The sequence below is a fragment of the Phyllostomus hastatus genome, unplaced genomic scaffold, assembly GCF_019186645.2.
Source record: "Phyllostomus hastatus isolate PE091 unplaced genomic scaffold, TTU_PhHast_1.1 phas_contig_62, whole genome shotgun sequence".
Taxonomy (NCBI): domain Eukaryota; kingdom Metazoa; phylum Chordata; class Mammalia; order Chiroptera; family Phyllostomidae; genus Phyllostomus; species Phyllostomus hastatus.
This window is the reverse complement of record NW_025333921.1, coordinates 17,558,400-17,580,408: the sequence shown is the minus strand read 5'-3', so window position 1 is coordinate 17,580,408 and position 22,009 is coordinate 17,558,400. Positions and strand designations below refer to the sequence as shown.

Sequence of the window (22,009 nt, the reverse complement as noted above, 5' to 3'; positions counted from 1 at the left end):
ATACATAATCTCACCATTCAGAGATGGCAGAACTTGTTAATTTTTTTCAAGTCAGAGGTAGAACAAATCATTCATCACGCATTCATTTGAACCATTTTTATGGGGTGCAGGCTGGCAGCTCAGTGCACGAACCAGACCAGTGTTAACTAACATGTAAGACAGACCCCACCTCCCAGCTTCCGTCTGTCTGCAAAGCAGCTGACCTTCAATCAGCTGAGACAGCTGCGTCCCAGTTACCAAGGTCTCAGTGACATCACTCTTGCGGGAGGCCTTTCGGTAGCGAATTTTGTAGCCAGTAATCTTCCCGTTTTGTGTGGCTAGAGGAGGTGGCTGCCAGTGAATCATGATGCTCTGGAAAAGACAAGTTTATAGGGAAAAGATGAAATATGTCAAACGCTTGGTTCTAAGCTTTTATGTATTATGATCCTAAGTTTAAAGAGGAGGCACATAAAGGCAGTAGGGTGTTCAGAATTTTATCATTTAATAATCACTCAAAAATACATTTTAATTAAACGCCCCTCCCCACCAATGATCAGATTGGGAGATCATATTTCCAAGCAGTGTACTCTGGGCCCTTGATCTTCTGGGTGTTTAGCCAGAAAGATGACACTGGGCAAAAGTCTCAAAAACGTTTTCATTAGAAAATATAAGGTCAGAGGCACATGGATTAGAAAGTAAACTGTTGATAGGGGTAAGGTTCCTCTTCTTATCTCAATTGCAGGGTAGCTGAAATGAAATAATTTCTGTCTAACTCTTCCAAAGGGGGATCATGAATTAATAGTTGGTTTTTTTTTTAAGGAAAAGGAGTCCAACAGTACTTTCTGAAAGGACCAAACATCTCAGATGTCTACGCAGCCCAGAAGGGGCTCTGGCCTTTTAAGAGGTATACATGCCTTGAGTGCACAGCGAACATGACTAGGAGGGATTGTTTCAGCATCAGCAACCATCAGACATGCACTGGGCTCATCTCATAGGACTATGGGACTATGGTGTCATAAATGACTTACTTCTTTCTACCTAATCACCAAGGTTCTGAACTGTTAAGCTCTAGAATGTAATGATTTACATAACAGTAGCAAATACACGAGGTCTGTCCAGAAGGTATCCAGCCATGCACTATGAAAAATAGAGACATTTACTGAGAAGATACAAGATACAACAAACACTGTACATAGGACAATGACACCTCAGTCCCCTTCAAAGTAGGCACCTTGGGACCTCACACAGTTCTCCCAATTGCCATCAGCTGCCCTGTCGTATTTTCCTGAATCTCACTGATGATCTGAAATCTCTTCCCTTTCAAAGGTGGTTTTAGTTTTGGGAAAAGCCAGAAGTCGCAGAGTGCCACATCTGGGCTGTAGCAGGTTTGAGTCACCTGGGCAATTTGATGTTTTGCCCAGGACATGAAGCATGAAGGAGGCACATTGTTGTGATGAAGTTGCTAATCACCAGTTGTCCACAGCTGTGTGTGGCCTTTTGAATCATCCTAATAGTTCCCATGAAGGAACGTTCAAGCTTAATACAAAATTTGATGCAGATTCATTCCCCTACTTGCTCAGTCATTTTAAATGCGATGGTCACACAGTAGACATGTTTGGTCAAGGGCATCTACCACCCCCACTGCCTAGTGCAGTGAAATCATCATTGTTCACACATGTGCATTCCAGTCCACTCTCCTCAACTGCCAGGTTACATCAATGTTGTGCAAACCATTCTCTTTACATTACAATGGCTGGACTTTTTTGGACAGACCTCATATTTAGATTTAGACAGAGGCTGACGTAATTTTGGCATCAGAAAAAGGCAGTAAAGTTTAAACAGAGTAAACTAAAGTTGACTTCTAAGCTCAGCTATAACAGCCAGGTCACTTTACTTCTGATAATGAGTGTTTTGGTATAGACTCCCCACCCCCGCCCCCGTAAGCCCTTCTGAGTCTTACACTAACACAGCACTAAAAATGAACTACAGTAATAAAGTTTTACCTTTGAATTTCTTACTTCCAAGGACAGATTCTGAGGAGCAGCACTGGGAACTGGACAGGCCAAAAAAAAAAAACAACAAATAATTTTTTTCAATCATCTATCATTTGACTCTTCTTGGGTGGACTTGACACAAATGCACATTTCAACTGCTGATCGCGCTACCCGAGGGTCAAAACGCAGCTGTCAGCACCACTGTGATGACAGCAGTGTGTGGATCAGGTGTGGTTATGTCTGACTCATTTAAAAATCGAGACACCGTCATACATGTGCACCCACACCCAAGTCAGGTTGTACCTTTGGGAGTCAAGACACTTATTTCAAGGATGTGACTGATTATAAACTTTTCTAGAACCCAGATACATTCTGAACCTTCACCATAGTCTTTTGATTATCCTAGGTGATAGCAAGCATTATTTTAGGGAAGAGCCACAGATTTTCTGGAAACAAGTCTAATGAATATGGCAAGTGAGTAAAGCTGGTCAAGGATGAACCCAGAATGTGATGTACATAAATCTGTGAGTGTGGCTTTCTAGAGGAGTTCCACAAGTGGTTTTAGGGGCACTTCCCATGTAAAGCGAAGAGATGCTTCAGTGAAGTGACCACCTGGACCCTCAAGACAACTGAACAGCAGGGAACACGCGTGTAGATGTGAGAGGTGTGGGACTGTTGCTCAACCAGCTGCATCACTCTAGCTCCTCACATGTTAGAACATGTGACAGGGGCACCTCAAAGTTGACGGTTCACACACCCTCCAGCGCTCCTCTTTGTAGTAACTAAAGCAAGCAAAGAGAATCTAAGTGATCCTGATTAGTTTCCTCTCTTGCCCTTTTTCGGACACTTGGTGGCCAGGTATATAACTAAATGCCCACTGTGCTACAGGCTTCTGGAAGACAGAGACTACTTCTTGCTCGATGTTGTATCTTGTACACAGTGTGGCAGGCCTCAACCCTCAAAGGGTCTGGAGTAGGACTTAGCCACCCACTCCATGAATGGCTCCAATCACCTCCCTGCTAAGAACCTTGACTAAGCTGCAGAGGCACCCACATGGCTGCTGTTGCTGTCATCATCGTCGTCGTCATCATCATCATCATCATCATCGCTAACATTTGCTGCACCTCTTACACGTGAGGGACTTAATTCTCACAACAGTCCCACACAGGGGTTTCCATGATTATTCCCACAAGATGGATGATGTCCAAATCTCTTGCCCACGGTATTTGGGTCAGCTAAGGCAGGAACCAAAGTCTGCCCTGCTCCCGAGGGCTGACCTTCACTGCCGTGCTCAGACATGCTCAGTCCCGACAGGACGAGGGTGGACATGCAGACCCACTCAGTGCAGGTAAAACCGACTCACATGCGCATTTCCAAGTCCCTCGACTTTTAAAAGTCTTGAGCAATGGGCTGATGTGGCTGGCTAACCAAACCATAGTTTATATTTATTTTACTCAATTCATGCTGAAAATGTCACACAGAACACAACTGCAAGGATAATACAATGAACATCACATACTGTTTTCCTGAATTCAACAAATGTTAATGTTCTGCTACGCCTGCTCTGCTCCTCTCACTATGTCCACACACCCCCGTGTATCTGTCTGCAGACTGTCTGAGGCGTCCTGGGACGCTGGGCGCCACGACACCCACTCCTCAGCACTGCAGCACACGTCTCCTACGACCGGGGCGGTCTCCAGCACAATGGTAATGCCACGACCGCTTTCAGAAAATTTAATCTGAACACAAAATATTATCTGTCTAATATACCTAATAGCACATCTAATACTATACATATTTAACATTAAGTAAATGGATCAACAGTGTCCTTTGTTTATTTATTTTTACTCCCAGATCCAGGAACCAGTAAAAGATCACACCTATTTTATATTATTTCATGTGTCTTTACTCTCTTTAATCTAGATTCCAGAATGAGTTTTAACCTTTTTTCTTTCATGAGACTAATACTTTTTAAAAACCCAGGCAAGTTTATCTTATTTTTGTTTTTTGCATTATTTCCCCCAGTCAGATACATCTATAGTTGTTCCATCACGACAGAGTCAAGTTAAACATTGTCCACAGGGACCCAGCACGGGTGCAGTAGGCATCGTGTCTTTCTCAAGGGCTGGTGTCAGGCGGGACTCACCGATGTCAGCAGCTCTGTGGTTGCGGATGTTACATTTTACTATTTGCTTCAAGGAGGCAAACTATAGCTTCTGAAGCACGCATGTTTACACAGATACGTATTTTTTTTAAAAAGATATTTTTAAACACATTGAATTTAGGTGAATTTCAGTAAACAATACACACACTTACTAAGAATAATAAACTGTTATTTTCTGTTCTATTCTAAAAATACCATATTTTTCAGACTATAAGATGCACTTTCCCCCCAAATTTGGGAGGAAAATGGGGGTGCGTCTTACAGTCAGAACATAGCTTTACCTTTACATTGGCGAAATAGTATGTTATTTATGTTATTAAATATTTTACCACATTTTTTGCTTCAAAATTTTTTCCCGTTTTCCTCCTCTAAAACCTAGGTGCGTCTTATGGTCCAAAAAATAAGGTGCCTATTTTTAGGCGCTGGTCTTGATCTGCTTGACCTCTCTGGCCACCCATAGTCTGAAAAACCCTGCTGCAGGTAATGGGTACGTGCATACACGTAGCTTAGCCTAGAAACTCAGTCACAGGTGAGGAAATGAAACTGTCCTAAAACACCAAGGAGTTAAAAAGACCTGTTCGGCATGCAAACATGACTGCTAAGTAGAGCAAAGCTAGCCTTCCCACAGCCCTTGAACAGTTTGTGTAACCAACAAGCTGTACCATTTACTTATACAAAAGCCTCTCCTGAAAACAACACCGAGAAGCTATTTGGTACCTGGCACTGCCGTGTTCTATGATCTTGCACTAAATCTTCACAGCAACCCAATGCACTTAGTGTTATTCACATTTTTACATTCAAGAAACTTGCTAAGTGACTCAGACATGTTAAATGACTTGACCAAAGTTGCACTACAAAAAAAGGTTTCTGGGATTTGAACAGGATCTTCTTGACATTAAAGCCCGTGACCTCACTGCTGAGCCACCAGGGGCCCCGGGCACAGTATGTTGTTCCAGAGGAAGAAAGACTCACCATCTGACAATGTCTGAACAGCGACATCTTGTGTGGAGACCCCAGGACCATGTTTATTGTAGGCCACCACTCGGAAACTATACTCGGTGTATTTTTTCAACCCATTAATGGTATGGGAGTGACTTGAAACATCAACATCCTTGAAAAAAATAAAAACAATTTACATATATACACAACTCACAAACAAAAAAGCTACAAAAAGAATTAGCTACACAAATTCTATATTAGACAGAATACAGATTTGTAATCTTTATACAGAATGTTATTTAACATTTGAAGCAGATTAATCATAAACACTGGCAATTTACTGAGAACTAGTACTTGGTGTTTAGTTACCCTTTCTGGTAAAAACTACAGAATAAACCTTGGCACAAAGAAATAGAATCTGTCCACTTTTCACTTCCTGTACCATTGCCCTTCCCTCAGATTTCTAGACTAACAAGCACTGAGTTTTGGAAATACAGCTCAACTCTACTATTCTCATCTGTGGGTTGAAAACTGGCTTTATAAAGTCATGTACGGTGTCAGATGGGTCCTAGGCTCACTGGGACGATCACTTCATAAGGTACATAAATGTGTAATCACTATGTTATATGCCTGAAACTAACATAATAATGCATGTCAACTATAATTAAAAAATAAATTAAAAAGAAAAAAATGATTTTATCTCATACCTGTTCCTTGTCAGTCCCTTTTTCCATGTAGTACAGTTTGTAATTCTGAATCTCCCCATTGCCAGACAGCGGTGTGTCCCAGGTGACAGTGATGGAGGTAGGGGAAGCCGCATACGCTCGGACGTTGGGAGCTGGGCCAGGCAGCTGAACTAGAAAGAAGATTTCAAAATGGCAAGATATAAACAAAACTTACTGCATTCCCCAATAACCATTCTCAGCAACAATGTCATCATGGCCACTTTTTAAAAATGATTAAAAAACTACAAAAAATAATTGATATGACTGAAGTGGTTTTAGGATAATAAACAAATTTCTCTTGTTATTACTTAAAACCAAATTTTATCCGTGAAGCATCTCAAGTTTATTAAAAGAAAAAAATGAACACCAGAGAACTCCTCCTACGGTTTATAAACTGCTAGCTGGGCAGTGGAACAGCAGCACGTCGAAGCCATCGTCACGAAGGGGGAGCCTGTGAGGCAAGTGGGGTTGGGGGATGGACAGAGTCCTTGTCCACGAAGAACTCAGTCTAGAGGGAAGTCAGAGATATACATATATTTGTGTGTGTGTGTATATATATATATATATGTATAAAATAGTTACAAATAATGCTGTAAGTACTAACAGTTAAGCAGCAATGTAACCAAAACAGGAAGGAACAGCCCTAGATGGGTGGCTCAGTTGGCTGGGTGTCATCTTGTGCACCCAGAGGTTGAGGGTTCCATCCCTGGTCAGGATGCACACAGAAGGCAACTGATCAAAGTTTCTTTCTCACTTTGATCTTTCTCTCCTCCCACCCCTCCCTCTCTCCCTAAAATCAATAAACACGTCCCTGGGTGAGGATAAAAAAAAAGAAAGAGAGCAGACAATCCTGCTTTGGGAGGGTGTGAGTAGGAAGGAGAAAGATTAGTGATGATTTCTGCGGAACAAGAAAAATGAATGGTTTTTTTGATTCTAAGGGGAAAACTATTCCAGCAGATGAGGAGTACTATGTGAGAAGAGTGCCCTGTGGTTCAGGCTGTAACGGAGAAGGTGCGGGACAAAGAACACTGAAGAAGATGATGAGAGCTGGACAAGGAAGGGCCTGGAATGCCCTTCCGCGGCATCTGCGTTATCTCAGACAGTGGTTGAAAAATTATGAGCAGAAACACGGCACAATTGGGTATGTGTTTAGAAAGGGTACGTGAGCACATGCATGAAAAAAAAACAGTAAGGGAACAAGACACAATGAAAGAATAATTTTTAAAACAGCTACCTTTTATTGAATGTTTATAGTCAGTCCAGCATTGAGTGCTTTACATATATTTAAGTTACATCTATTTAATCTTTGCACTAACGCAATGAGGTGGATACTATTATCATCCCCATTCACAGATGAGGTTGAGAGGTTAAGAACCATTCCCAAGTGATGGGAAGTTAGTGGGTGTAGTGGGTGGCAGAGCCAGGAACTGAGCACTTTCTGATTCTACAACACGGACCCAAGACCAGTTAGGAGGTTACTGCGACCCCCTCCCAGGACGTGTGTGCCCAGGAGACTCAGCAACTGGGGGAGTGAGTGCTGCTCAGCTCTGGTCCCCACAGTGTCTCACACACCTTTACACCTTCTAACTACATTCTTTTTGTCTGACTGAAGGGTCCCAGCCTCCGTTTCTACACAAATCCTGGGTGGCTGCCTAGACCAACACTTTGCTGGATCCTCTATTTGAAAACAACTTCTCTGGTGCTAGTGGTTCTGTAACAGACGCCCATTAGATTTAAGGAAGGAAAAAAAACTCTAACAAAATAAAAAAACAAACTGGCTTTCTTAAATAATAGCACTATAGCTTAAAATTAGTTTTGCTACCAAAGTAGAGATACCTGATTATGGTTATTCTTGACAGTGGTTTACTTTTTAGTCCTGAGTCATGTTACTCACTAAGAGCATATTTTGTGCATCCTGACAGGTGGGATTCGTCACACTTCCGCTGATATGGAGAACTTTCCTCTAACACAATAAAGGGGAAAGAAAACAAAACCGTTCCCCAATTCCCATGAAATCACTTTTAATACATTCATTGGCTAACCTAAACATAGGCCAATATGATCCTAAAAAAGGTGCTAACCAATTCTTTCATTTTAGCTGTACAGTGGCATAATAGTGGAAAACAACTGAAGTTGATTTGTAAAGCTAAACATGTAACATATTTTCCAAGGCTGACGGCAACACTGCACCTCCGCATGGCCCCGGGGCCTGCGGTGCAGTGCACGCTGCTCCCCAGCCCCCTGCTCCCCCACTGCTCCCCCACCCCCTGCCGCCTTCCCTCTGTCTCTGCAGAGCACACGCCGGCAGCTGCAGCCCCCACACACGCCCTCTGCAGAATCCGCTGCAGTCCACCTGTCGTCTCACTGATGATTTTCTTCCAATCAAACTCCCGAACAAATGACTGTGCCACCTACTGTCCTCATGGTGACAGCATATCGCACTCCTGTCAGTTTACCTGTCTCTGGCATCACACTGTAAGCTTCTTGTGGACAGAAGTCTTACTCATCTCCACATCTTGACCCATCTTTACATCAGTGACTGGCACACACAGCAGGCACTCAAAAAATCTACTGCCCCTCACACTTTTTTCTTTCATCTTCACATTGACAATGACCCTTCTAGCCCAGTGGTTCTCAACAGTTTCAGCCATAAGCTCTGAAATGATAAAAAAAAGCCACAGGCTCTTCCCCAAGGAAAATGTGACTATGTACAGACACACAAATATTTTCAGAAGTTCACAGCTGTGGGGGTGGAACTCTTGCACTGAATCCAACTCAGTGGTCTTTTCCTTTATTTCCATCGTGACTCACCTTGCATGCAGTTTGATCCTATTTTGGGAATTTGGGTCATACTGTTTCCCTCCCCAAGAATGCTTCATCTAAGTCAAATGTTTCCAGGCCAATTCTCATCTCTTCCTAGGAGCCTGCCCTCGGATGCCTCGCTTTTACAGTAATTGTTCCTTATTTTGCATCCCAGTATGTGTCATAAATGACACCTGTACACGAGAGTTAATGGAGGAGAACTGAACTTGAAACCTAACAGACTGTCTCTGCTCTTATCGGAACACAGTAGCGGTGGAAACTCCACATCCTTTCCCTGCAATGAGAGCTCATTCTTTCCTTGAATCGGCCCGCTGACTCTCTGATGGCTCTCTTGTTCTTTGCGGGGTCTGATTCCTGATCCTTACGCTGCATCACTGGCATGATCGACAGCCTCCCGTCTCAACTGCTCACTCTTTACGACGAGAAGTCCTACCTTGTGCATTCCCTGCATCTCCAATACCCTGTGCAGTGCTTGCTATGGGGGATACTCAGTAAACATTTGGTGACTTAATTATCTGCTCCAGCATTAGGAAGTGAAGTTCCACAGCTTCTGGTCTTTACTTATTCCACCCATCAGTCCATGGAAAGTCTTTGAATTACTTCTACAGTTTCAGTGGTAAATTTACAAAATCTGTTTGGCTCCCTGGTTAGTCGCTTCTACAGACATCTCGCAGGTATGTCAGCCACAGCTGAAGCAAAACCTTTGTTACTGGAAGCTCAACAGTAAAAGAAAACTGGAGAAGGCTGCGATGACAAACAGTGGCTTGTGCTATTATAAGGTGAAAGTGGGGAAGAAAGCCTCATGGGAAAAGCATTAAAAATGATTTGATTGCTTCTTACAATTTCAGGCCTATTGTCTGCAACCAAATTTAAGACATACAAAAACATTTATAAAATAAACCAACCTGATACTCACTTCAGTTGCAGAAAATCTTAAGAGACGTAATTGGAAGTAACAGTATTTGACACAAAAGACTACAGGCCCAAAGTAAAGCCACAGAGAGATGCTGGTGTAAAGACCAGGATAAGCCTGGGGGTAACAAACACTACACACCTACTTCCTGTGCAGGGCATCAGACACTGGGAAATGCAAAGATGACGATGACTGTCTTTGCCATAAAATAAATGAGATATGTTCCTAATCACAATTTAAGGAAGAAAGTGATAATGTATCTTAGAATTGTAGAGATACAATATTAGTTAGCCAAGATCAGAAGAAAGACTCTAGAAGGCAGCTGAAGTAGGTCTTAAAGCATCAGTAAAATTTGAGAATGGAATTATATATTCAATTTGAGAATTGTCTTATACTATTTGCTACTATTTGATGCGAATTAATTTTATCTCTCATAACCAATTCATAAAATCTCTAAAAGTAAGACAGTGTTACATTTTGCGCTGCTGTGGTGTACGAGGCTGCAGGCAAGGCAGGCCGACCTGCAGGGGGGGCAGTTGAGAGACGAGGGGAGACTTACCCTCGGGCTGCGTTTCCACGTGGAGAGGAGCTGAGCTCTCCCCGGAGCCATGCTTATTCTGAGCCGTCACTCTGAAGATGTACACCGTCTCTGGCATTAGATTTTGAATGGTTACTTGCATTTCTCCTGGGCGACTGGTATTCTCAACACGTTCCCTTTAGACAAAGAGGGATTTGGAAAGAAACAGCATTGATTAGGAGTATTTCTAAAACATGTAGTTTCATTTTCACTGCAATACCTATATACCATACCACATCAAAATCTTATCAATGTATATCAAATTAACTCTCAAAAAAGGAAACTTTTGAGGATGAAACAGTGCACAGAAGAACAGAGAACCTGCGAAGAGCAATGCCACGCATGTCTGATAACTTACTGATGTTCTTGTTTAAATATCACTGGTTATATGATCACAACTTCTTTGCATAGAAGACACAGACTGAGTCTTCCCACTGCCATTTCAATGGGGCAGCTGGTCATCAACTGTGTAGGCTTCAGAACTTACTGACTTTTAAGGGGTGACTCTCAGGGAGACAAACAGAAGGTGGTTATAGGTGTGACTCGGTTTTCACAGGAAACATCAAGGGATGCTGTGCGTATTTTGGATAACAGACTCTCAATAAAAGGACAACTAGAGATTATGACTTTGGGAAGTTATGAAATTGGGAAGGAAACAGTAAAAATTCAATGAAAGCTAAAAGTAACCTAATCTATAAAGTAAGTTAATCATGACACTGATTTTTATTATTATTTTTTTAAAAGAAAACTTTTTGAATCATTTTTCAAAATGCTTTGAAGTATTTGACAAATCTTATCACAAACAGTACAAATGAATCTAGCAGTCCAGCATCATGAGATGAAAATACAAAAGCAATTTTCCAGGGTCTTTAGGGAAAGTAGCGTCTAGGCTCAATCTTGGGGGGTCTCTGTGCCCACGCCCGGGTCTACAATTGTGCTCACCCTACTGTACTCACTAGAGCAAAAACCAGATTGCACTACCTAGGAGCTTTCAACAAACAATGTGAAGGAATTTACTTGTATCAGACAAAGGACTAGCCTTTAAAAACTGCCAATCATGTGAAGTAAGATCTGTATGTATCTCAAGAGAGTAATAATAAAAAGGCTCCAAACTACTCTGTAGAAGAAATTATTTGAAATTATCTAATCTATTGAATTATAACTCTAACTTTAAAATATTGATAATTTTCCCCTGAAATTACTGATTAAAATTTTAGTTCTACGTAACTAGTCTGTCTTACTGTCTATGAACATCTGCATTTTAGAGACGGAAGTGTTTTTCAATAGCTTTCTGTAGTTCTTTAACCTGCCTTCTTTTAATTAAAAAAAGAGACAAACAGTACCCACACTGTATTTATAAAGGTGTTTTTTTTTTCCCTATAATCAGGTGCATTGGAAAAGAGTATTATGGTAACAAAAGTTACTGCTCAGAGAGACATTTGGATATTTAGACACTATTTTCTCTCCAGCTAAACCTCTAATTCACAAGATTTGGAAGGAGGACAGCAACTGACTTCTTACATCTGAGGTTTCTGACACAATGACTGTGGTATGAAAGGAAGTGTGGTATTTTCTCTCTCACTAAACCAGCTATTTCCAACCCTGTTCATCTCACAGCACACATAAAATAATTACTAAAATTCTGCAGCACACCAAAAAAAATTAGATTTTTTGCCAACCTGACAAAAAAATGTGTCATTTTTATCCATTCACACTGAATGGCTACTCGATTGGCTGTTGTCATTTTCTGACTTGACAGTCTAAGAGAAAAGAAGTCAATGCCCCTGACTAAGCAGGCAGGCACTGCATGTTGTACATGTTCTTACGGCACAGTGGTTGGAAATCCCTGCCCTAAACTAAAAGCTTCGCCTGAGAGTACAGGCTAGGTCCCTTTTGCTCACTCTGTGCTTGAAAGTCTAAACAAGCTCCCTGTGGAAAGACGAGAGTGCTATTTTACTATAAATTGAAGTGAAAGGGTGTCTCACGTGTGTTTACATTCTACAGAAGCACTCAGCAGAATGCTCACACACAGCAGAAACATCACAACTGTGTGCTGACTGAGGAATGGAAATTTGCCTTCCGATACATAAATCCTGTAAAAAAAAAACAAAAACAAAAACAATAACAAAAACCATGTGCAGCCCTGGCTGGCGTAGCTCAGTGGATTGAGCGCAGGCTGCGAACCAAAGTGTCGCAGGTTGGATTCCCAGTCAGGGTACATGCCTGGGTTGCAGGCCAAGGCCCCCAGCAACCACACACTGATGGTTCTCTCTCTCTCCCCCCCTCCCTTCCCTCTCTAAAAAATAAATAAATAAAATCTTTAAAAAAATAAAAAGCAAAGCTAGCAAGTTGATATTAAAAACAAATATATATCTTAAAAAAAGAAACCACATGCATCTTCGGTTTGTTCTATTTGAAAGGGGAGAAATGAGTGAAAGGATCTAAAATAAAATAAGTTTCAATAGAAGCTTTAAAATAAAAAAAAAGTCAGCAACAGTTCTATGTCTCTAAGATTAAATACTCAGCACCTAAAAAGGCTTCTAATATTAGCCTGGTCTGAGGCCGCAGAACCAAGGGTTAGTCTAGCAAAAAAACTTCAGGGCAAGACAGATCCAGGGTGAGTTATAAAGGACAATGCTCATAAATGTGTGAGGTTACAGTGGGCCTTAGATTAGAGTGTGTCTGCCAAGAGTCAAACAGAAAGAAAAAGGTACACTTGGTTTGAAGACAGCGTGGGGCGCTAAGTTAGGAGCTCCAGTTTGGGCTTTGGCGATACTACGAGCTTTCCAAGGGACCCTGGGCAAGTCCCTAAGGCTTTTTGGGTCTCAGTTCGTTCATGTAGTAAGTGAAGAAAGTGAGATCAGGACGGCAAACTTTTTCTTTAAGGGCCACATGTTTCTTAAATATTTATAGGCCAAGAGGTAAAGTGGAAAATATTATGTAGTTATTTATATATCCTATTACAATGTAACCATTCAAACATGTAAAAACTGCCCTTAGCTCCTGGGTCATAAAAATCACAAGTGTGATATGGCCCAGGGTTCACAGTGTGCCAACTCCTGGACTAGACTAACAGATGTCCGTCTCTAAAATGCTATTCATTTCTGGAATAACTTTCTTTGTGTTCTCCCCTTTGTAGCTAATATCACAAAGGCATTGCTGTCTACATTAAAGGCACTGAAAATAAAAGGTGGACATTTCATAGTTGAAAAGGTGGAGCAAGGACCTTTTGAAACTCAGGAACCCAATAGAATTTTGGTAGCTCTTTGACCAAGACACACAGCGCCACCTGGTGGTTGAGTTTTCAAAGGCAGGAAGTCAGCTTATAAATCGGAAGTAAACTTACTCTCGTTTTGATGAGAAAATTGAAGCTTGTAACAGTTAAATAAATTTTCTTCATAAAACAAGTAACCAGGATATAGTCTTTTTACTTCTGTCCTTTCTACTCCTTCACCACTTCTATTCAGAAATCATAAAGTAATGAAGTGACAGAACATATTATAGTCTAGTCTCCTCCAAGCATCTTCCTTTGAAGTATTTCACGTATTTATCCTGTCCACTGCAAGCCACTGCTTTTATCTTCATTGAGGCCATGCCTACCACACGCCAAGATGAACAAAACCACTACCTGGTTCATTTCCCTAACTCCATTTCTTCTCCCCTTTAATCTTGTGTGGCACTCGCAAAGTAACACTCGTAAAACCTGTTTAACAAAATCACAGTGCGCACTTGCTCAGAAGTTTAAAATGGTCCCTTCTTAACTGATTATGCCCAAATTCTTACTGGTATGCCAACATTTTGCTCAAAAATCCCACTCTATTGTAATATCTAATTCCTACCAAAAATGCTGGGCCAGTTAGACTAGTTTTCCTGGTTCCCCACCCTTCCAATGCCACACACATACAAATTAAATTGGACCCTCCTTGCACCCTCTTTTCCTTTATACTACATCCCCTGCCAATTTACCTTTCATATTTTTCTCAATTCCAACTTCATTTATTAATCATCCTGCTTATTTCAAATCTAGGATGCATCTAAAGTTCTGTAATGTGACAGATTTTCATTAAAAACAAAAGTATATATAGTTAAAAGTTTGAGCTGTTCTTGCTCCTTAACACCTGGTCCTACCCTGAGACCTAACTGTAGCCTGTATTATGGGCCTGTATCTCGCCAGATCTCTTAGAGCCAGGCTCTCTTGGCCTCAGCACCACCAAGACTGGGGGCAGGAGAATTCTTTGTTGTAAGGGGCTGTCCTATATACACTGTAGGACGGTTACTAGCATCTCTGGCTTCCACTCACTAGATGCCAGTAAGCATCTCCTCCTATCTGTTATGATAACCAAAAATGTCTCTGGACACTGCTAAATGTCTCCTGGGAGGCAGGGGACAATCACAGCTGTAGGGATTTATACACACATCAAAATATATAGATATAAGTCACTTAACAGTGCCTGCATCATACTTCATACATAACATACTAATCATGTACCTATTCCTCTACCAGAAGACTGTTTCTGTTTCATTAGAAAATGCTACAATAAACATTTTATATGAGAGCCCTATGTATATCTGTATACCTACAGGACACCTGAAAGTGTAACTGTTAGATCGAAGGGTATATGCACCAAGAAGGTAGGAAAAAACTGCCAAATCACCTTCTGCAAAGGCTAGTCTAACTTACACCTCCATCAAGAACCTAGAGCAAATTTCTTCCCAGAATTTAACTTGCCAAACACTGGATATTATCCACTTAAAATTTTTGCCAGACTTATATATGAAACATGCTAAGAGATTATTTTGAATTTCTAAGATTGGTAGTAATAGTGGAAACTGTTTTTTAACTTTAATGCACTTTTTACTAACTTCTATGAATCATCTCCTCATACTATTTGCCTCTTGGGATATCTGTCTTTTACTTAGGATTGTTGGAGCTCTTTCTACAGACTGAACATCAATACAATCTTTTATAAATATTATACATTTTCCCACCTCATGACTTGGCAGTTTGACTTTATGTTTTATCACATGGAATTTTACTATGCTATATAACAATAAAAATAGCTTTTCTTTTTATAAAACATTTTAAAAATATCTTTTGATCCATCTGTAATTTGTTATACATAATATAAGAGAGATAGAACTTTAAAAAAAATCCTCACCTGAGGATATGTTTTTGATTTTTTAGAGAGAGGGGAAGGGGGAGAGGCAGAGAGAGAGAAACACCGATGTGCGAGGGAGACACGGATGGACTGCCTCCTGTGCAGTCCCCGACTGGGCACGGGACACGCAGCCGAGCCGCCTGGCCTGGGCGGAGAGAGAGAACGTTCGTTCTTTTCACCTAATGGAATTATTTCAACATAATTTCCTGAATAATTGCTATTTCTTCATTGACTGAAATTAATTTATTCTCTTAACGAATATTCATTTAGTGCTACCACAGGCCAGGCCCTGTTCTGGGTGCTGGTAGTACTCTACCGAACAAGACAGACACAGTAAACAAGTCAGTAAAAATGAGAAAACTTCAGAATGCTCCACGTTGCAGAAGAAACGCAGAGAAATAAAACGGGGTGGAGTGACCGCAGTGGTACTTGAACAAACGTTTCACGCTGGCTCTGGTGTGCAGCCCTTGTCACTGCAGACACGCCCGCCATGCCGTCAGGCTCGCAGGGTTTCCTGAAAACCTAGTAACTGGCTTGGGAACAAGGTGGTCCCGGACAGCACAGCGTGAGAGTGACTGAGAGGCTAAGCTGAGTGGGCGCGTAGAGCCTGGAGAGGCGTCACCCGAGGGAGACAGACAGGACCAGGCACGGTTATTTGTGAAGGAAGCGCACAAAGCAGGGACAGGGCGTGGCCGTGAACAAGAGCTTGCTATTCTGAGGAATGCCAAATGCTTTCTTTCTCCAGTGAAATTCCACGAAATTTGTAATGAGATTTGAAAGCTGAGTGGAGACTTTTTAACAGAAGCTGTTTGATAGTAATGTCTTGACTTTTTGTGTCAAGAACTATGTTTCCACATCTTGTAATTCCAAAACAATCCAGCGCAGTGTTCGGACAAACATCGCCCTACATGCACCTCCATCTGTCTGGCTCAATCACGACACGGACTTCTTCAGAGCGCTAAACCAAGGAGTCTTCACTTCATCAAGGCTCCTGCAGTTGTTGAACTCATCAGTCTGGGATTTGAGACAATATATATCAAATGCCAGCACTCCAGTAGAAAAATGCAAGCTTTAGTTCACGAGTTAAGGCCCAAGCAAAACAGACATTTTAACTTTCTTTTTTTTTTTCATTTTCTTTTTCTGGGGTGAAGTAATAGCACAAGGGAACCCACTCAGCAATGGTAGGAACACAGAGTTAGCATATGGCATGGTTCCTCCCAAGGAGTTTATAATCAGGTTGGGAAAACAAAAACGCACATAAAAAATACAAAAGTATCAACTTATGGCAATTTAAGATCATGTGTTAAGTGACCCATGAGTGTCACAATATGGGTGGTGCACATACACATCTAAGAGAAATGCTGCAGGTACTGGAAAGGGCAGAGGAAGCTTTAGGAGGGATCACGGGGCTCCGCCAGGGCCGAGAGGGTGAGCTGAATTTGGCTTTAGCTGAGAAAAGGGAAAGGGGGACGTGAGTGAAGAGACGAGACTGGGAAAAAGGCTACACGGTGCTAAGAAGCAGACCACCGCCATTAGAAAGTGAGTTCCGCTGGGGGGTAAGGAACGAAAGGGTGGACAGACAGAGCACAGCTGCCTGTGGAGGACAGGAGCCCGGGGATTCTGGATAACCTGTAAGCAATGGAAAGGCAATGTGAGGTCCCGGAAAGGGTGCGATAGAAAGGAATTTACTGAAAATGTCATTTTAGGAAAATTAATCTGTAATTTCTCCTGTGTCATTAAGGAAACGCCATGAAATTCAGCAGCCCACATACACACAAGGGTGCAAACAGTCATTTCAGATTGGATTAGTGACTTAAGTCTACTTAATTTTTAGAATTTGAAACTTCTAGATAAGCTTTATTTCATCAGACTGTGCTAACTGAATCTTGTGAACAAAGGGTAGTCCTGGATACATTTTAATACTTCAACCTAAACAGCTCTACCTATCCTCTCTCCAAGTCCGTCCAGAAAGGCAGGAAAGACTACTAAACTTCAGTCTGTTTGGGGATTTATTTCTAGTGACCTACAATCAGGAAAGACGCATCTTGGTGATCACAGAGCTAGGGTGAGCGTGACTGGGCTGGGTGGACCAAGACAGAGCCAATGGGCTTCAGACAAATGGGCACTTACCTAGCAACCCCCTCCTTGGTATAGAAGACAGAGTAGGTGAGATTGTCTCCATGAGGATCTGACGCAGGTGTCCGCCACGTCAATTTGATGAAGCGGGTAGAGACCAGGGAGGCCACGACATCCCGAGGAGCTGAAGGCAGTGGTCCCGCTGTGGCTGGTGCTAGATGGTCAGTAGTGGCACTGGTCAGTGAGGTGGGAGGTAATGTTGGGATGGCAACATCTTGTCATGTGCAAACATTGGGGAATATGAAGGGAAAACCACGACGGTTTTAAAAAAGAGAACAGAAAGAACAAAAAACAAAAAAGAAATAAACAAAACCACGATGGGAAATAAAATAAAATGAATGAACATAAAAAAGGCCATTAAACTGAAGGCTAACATGCAGGCCAGGGGGACTACTGAAAACTAACGGGCACTGTTCAAGGCACATCGCTGCTGAGCAGGCAGACTTTCTGGTCACTAGGATGGCTGTGGGCAAGGACAGGGAGGGTGAAAGCTGGAGCACAACATCTCACGGGACACAGCAGTGCCCAAGTCCTGTTCTTTAGTCCTGAAAGCAGCGTGCAGCACCTATTGAACTCTGCATGTGAGTCTCGTGTGTGATAAAACCTCAGTATTTTCTACTTCACCAAACCATGGAGCAGTGTGTGTAGTGTGCACACGCTCGGTTATACTCCTCAGAGGCCCCAGGCGCCGTGGTCTCACTGAGAACTTTGTGTGTCCTCAGCTCTGCAGGGATTCCAGAGCCGCATTTTCAATGGTAGTCTAACATGTTAACTTCTGCTGTCTGTGTTGCATCCTGGGAATTTTGTATCCTCTGTATCCAGGGAAGTTTGACAACCTTCATCACTTTGCTAAGTTATAGTTCATTTGCTATCTTATTTGCTATCGATTAACTACAACAGTATAAAATTGTGAATCAAACATTCCAAAGCCACAAACATACAATGCACAGGCAGCTTATCGTACGTCACAGTTCTCACCAGCGCATGTCACAAGGGACGGGCTGGCGGAGCAGTGCAAAGTCCCAGCTCTGTGCACCTGCAGTCGTGGCCGACGCTTTTACCTCCTAAGGCAGTCCCACAGACAATCCTGATTTTATAAGTTTATTCCTGATATTAACCTAAAATCTCCTTCACCTTGGGTCCAGAAAGCACAAATTTAACCTTAGAATTTTGAACTAGAGTAGTTCATTAGAACTGTGTTATAACCTTAATGGGGAAATCAGTAGAACAGAAAAAGAGGAGAACATGAAAATTTTCTGCCTAGTTTTCAATGAAATGGTACAGCAGCAATCCCTTGGAAATGTCTCTGAACTGCAAGAAACTCTTAAGTGAGTCAGTCTAAATAAATACGCCAGAAAGAATAAATTCTCTAAGGGAAAAGGCAGAGGAGGAGCAACCTAAAGTCTCTAGATACGTGAAGAAGGGGAAAGGGTATTTCAATAGCCACCATTTACTGAACGTTTTCTGCACAGCACTGCAGATCTTCATGTAAACTCATCCGATTCTTAACAACTCCAGAAATACGTACAATGCTCTCATGTATCTCTACCTTACATGCAGAGACTGACATTTAAAGGGCTTACTCACTCAGCTTAGGTCACCCATACTAAGTGGTAAAGACTTGGTTTTTAGTTTAAGAGGCCTCTGGATTTAGCCAACAGGAGTTCTAGTCCTCCTGCCTGTACTACTTACTGATTAATGCCACCTGGGGCAAACCAGTTCCTCTCACTCACTTGGTCCTTTTCCTCCTGAGGAAGTGCTTTTAAGAGTGCGGAGTGCTATCAAAATGTAAGCCTGTGGAGTCATAGTTCAGATACAAATCCATACTTCACTGACACAAGTGTCCAGTCTGCATGGCTACCAAGGCCTCATTCTCATCCCTTTGGCAGATGTGCTGCCTCAAAGGACATGAACAGCCTCACTCAGGGCGTTCGGAGCTCCTTCCCACACGCTGTGTCAGTCTGCCCCTACAAACTGCGCACTGACAGGACCAGGAATGGGGGTGAGGGGTGAAAGGCAGTGCGGGACCACCCGCTCCAGCACGGGCGAGTGGGTGGTGAGTGGCGTCATTAACGGGGAAGGAGACAGCAAACTGATGGAGAGGTGGTGAATCTGGTTTGAACATGCTGCGTCTAAAGTAAAGACCTGACATCCACAAGAGAAATGTACGGGAAGCAACTGAAAATGTGGATCTCTGATGTTTGTAAAGTCACTAAAACCGTCAGAGAAATGGTTTGGAGTGGCCTGGAGAGTCCTGCTTTGCTGCCTCATTTCTGTGCCTGCCTAGAAACACAGTATGCTGCCTCCAGGTCTGACCCAACTCACCAAACTAAATTTTTTCCAACTACTCGCTGGCTGGAGAAGAGAGGGAGCTTGTAAAGCAAGGGAGTACTAGACCACGATTTCGAGTACAAAGACATTATGTTCAAAACTGGACTCAGCCACTTCCCAATAAAGTAACATTGGACCAGGCACTTAGCCTCCCTACCACGTTGCAGGCTGGTGTGAACGAGACGAGTATCATTAAGAACTGTGCATGTGGAAGCAAATGTTATCACCATGACAAGCCTAAGTGGGTGACAAACACAAGAATATTAAGTATAAAAAGGCAACTAGGAAAGGACCGTAAGGAGGGAGGACGAGGTGACGGAAGTACATACTGGGCAATAACTGCAAGAATTCCTCAGAGAAATTCAATTAGCTCACTGCACTTCTGCTGCACACACCTGTGATTCTTTAATGCCACCCCACATTTCCCACTTACAGTTTTCCTGTTCATGTTGCATCACTTACACTAACTTACAGGCCACCTGAGGATAAAATCTGAATCTGTTTTATCTGGGAATCACTCACCATTCCTCTGTATATTTATCAAATTACTAAGTGGAAGAAAATTCAGGAACGACGTTAGTGCAGTGGGGTCAATGTTTTTAGAATACCACTACACAAGGCAATATTTGAATCTTTTTAGCTGATACAAGGTATACACAGATGATATTTACATAATGATGCTATATCAACATTTGCTCTGCAAATGTACTTTATCAGTTATAAATGAAGTAAGAGTATAAATAATGCTGGATCACTGTAACTGACTCCTACATAGCCACAGCAAAAGTCCATGCCCGCTGCAGAGCTCGTGTTCAATACCCCCTACCCCCAGACGGGGTCACCTGCTGCTGTTCTGGCTCACGTCTGGCTGCACAGGTAAGGGAAACAATCTGATGTGATCCCAGAGAACCAAACAGGCAGTTAAGTAACACCAGGATTAACAGCATGATGATGTAGATTGATTTGAGGAAGTCAACAAATCCTCTTCCCGTTTTGGCAACTATAAAGCTATATAAAAAAAATGTCAAAAACTTGGAACTGCCCAAAGGCATACAACCAACTGAGGCATTCACATGAAAACTATTCTACTTAGGAAAAGATAGCAAGTCTGTGGCATTTTTGCCTGGGGCTGCGCCTAGCCCCCTAGCTCTGTTGGGTGGTCTGCAAGCAGGGTAAGGCAGGCCCTGGAAACCAGTGGCTTTGCTGCCGCCGCCACCAGAGGGGACTCATTTGATGTGAAGCATTGTTAGTTCAAGTGGCAATCTTGGTGGCAAGTGCACAGAATATTAAAATGTGTTAATAAAACTAAAGCAAATGGCCAGGAACTACACAGGGTCTCAGATTTTACCATATGAGTTAACAACACAGTTATTACTGTCCCATGGATGCTGGCAAGGGCACAAGTCTTGCATCAAACACGAACTTTGTTAGTTGGGGCAATGGCAGCAGCCAGTACCTCTTGTTTGCTTTCATTAGTTCCCCATGACCCCCAAGTCCCATGGAAAGCATGCAAGGTCCCAGGACAGGTGCCCGCACACACCCCAGGTTGTTGCAGAAGAACCCTGGACCTGAGGGACTTGCCGCTTTTACAGCAAGGGAAAGCAAGCCCCTGGACAAAGAACAAGCCTGCTGAATATCTCATTTAATTCTGTTTGGTCAGAAACACACTTTGTATGGTTTCAGTCTTTTTAAATTTACTGAGACTTGTTCTGTGTCCCACCATATGGTCTATCCTGGAGATGGTCCCACACAGGGTGGGAAAAAGGCAAGTTTACAGGTGTACATGAAACACAGAGTCTGTTCTGGTATTATTTATTAACTATTGTATTATTTCCCACAGGAACAACTGTAAACCCACTGTTGCCCCACCTTATGCATAATAAGTGTGTCTGTAATTGTTAGGTGGAGATTCTATAAAGCCAGGTAGGTTAAGTTGGCTGATACAGTTGTTCAAGTCATTGGTACTCTAACTTTCTTTAATTATTTTATCAGTTTTTGAGAGTGGGATATTAGTATCTCCAACTACTATCACTGAATTATGTATTTCTTCTTTGAATACAACAATTATAAATGCTCATGTATCTATCAACAGAGCCCCAAAATACTTGAATTCAAAGGAATCTGGGATCCCAAATATTTAGAAATCAAACAATCCACTCCTAAATAGCCCAAGTTCAAAGAAGAAATCACAAGAAAAAAACTTTAAAATATTTTTAACGGAATGAAAATGAAAATACAACATATTAAAAATTATGAGATGTACTTAAAT

General features: G+C 42.1%; 1 protein-coding gene across 8 annotated transcripts in view; it reads right to left on the bottom strand.

Annotated features, from left to right (window-relative positions):
* The window catches only part of NEO1 (neogenin 1), a 260,180-nt gene that overhangs the window by 45,398 nt on the left and 192,773 nt on the right, over positions 1-22,009 (bottom strand). For 5 of the 8 annotated variants that reach the window (XM_045848485.1, XM_045848491.1, XM_045848486.1 and 2 more), the window contains exons 8-13: positions 17,404-17,623; positions 10,097-10,251; positions 5,784-5,932; positions 5,110-5,248; positions 1,983-2,032; positions 204-351 (exon numbers count right to left, since the gene is read on the bottom strand). In XM_045848485.1, coding sequence (XP_045704441.1) covers positions 204-351; positions 1,983-2,032; positions 5,110-5,248; positions 5,784-5,932; positions 10,097-10,251; positions 17,404-17,623 — 861 coding nt within the window. The remainder of the gene's footprint in view (positions 1-203; positions 352-1,982; positions 2,033-5,109; positions 5,249-5,783; positions 5,933-10,096; positions 10,252-17,403; positions 17,624-22,009) is intronic. The other 3 variants (XM_045848488.1, XM_045848492.1, XM_045848490.1) reach the window with 1 other exon arrangement.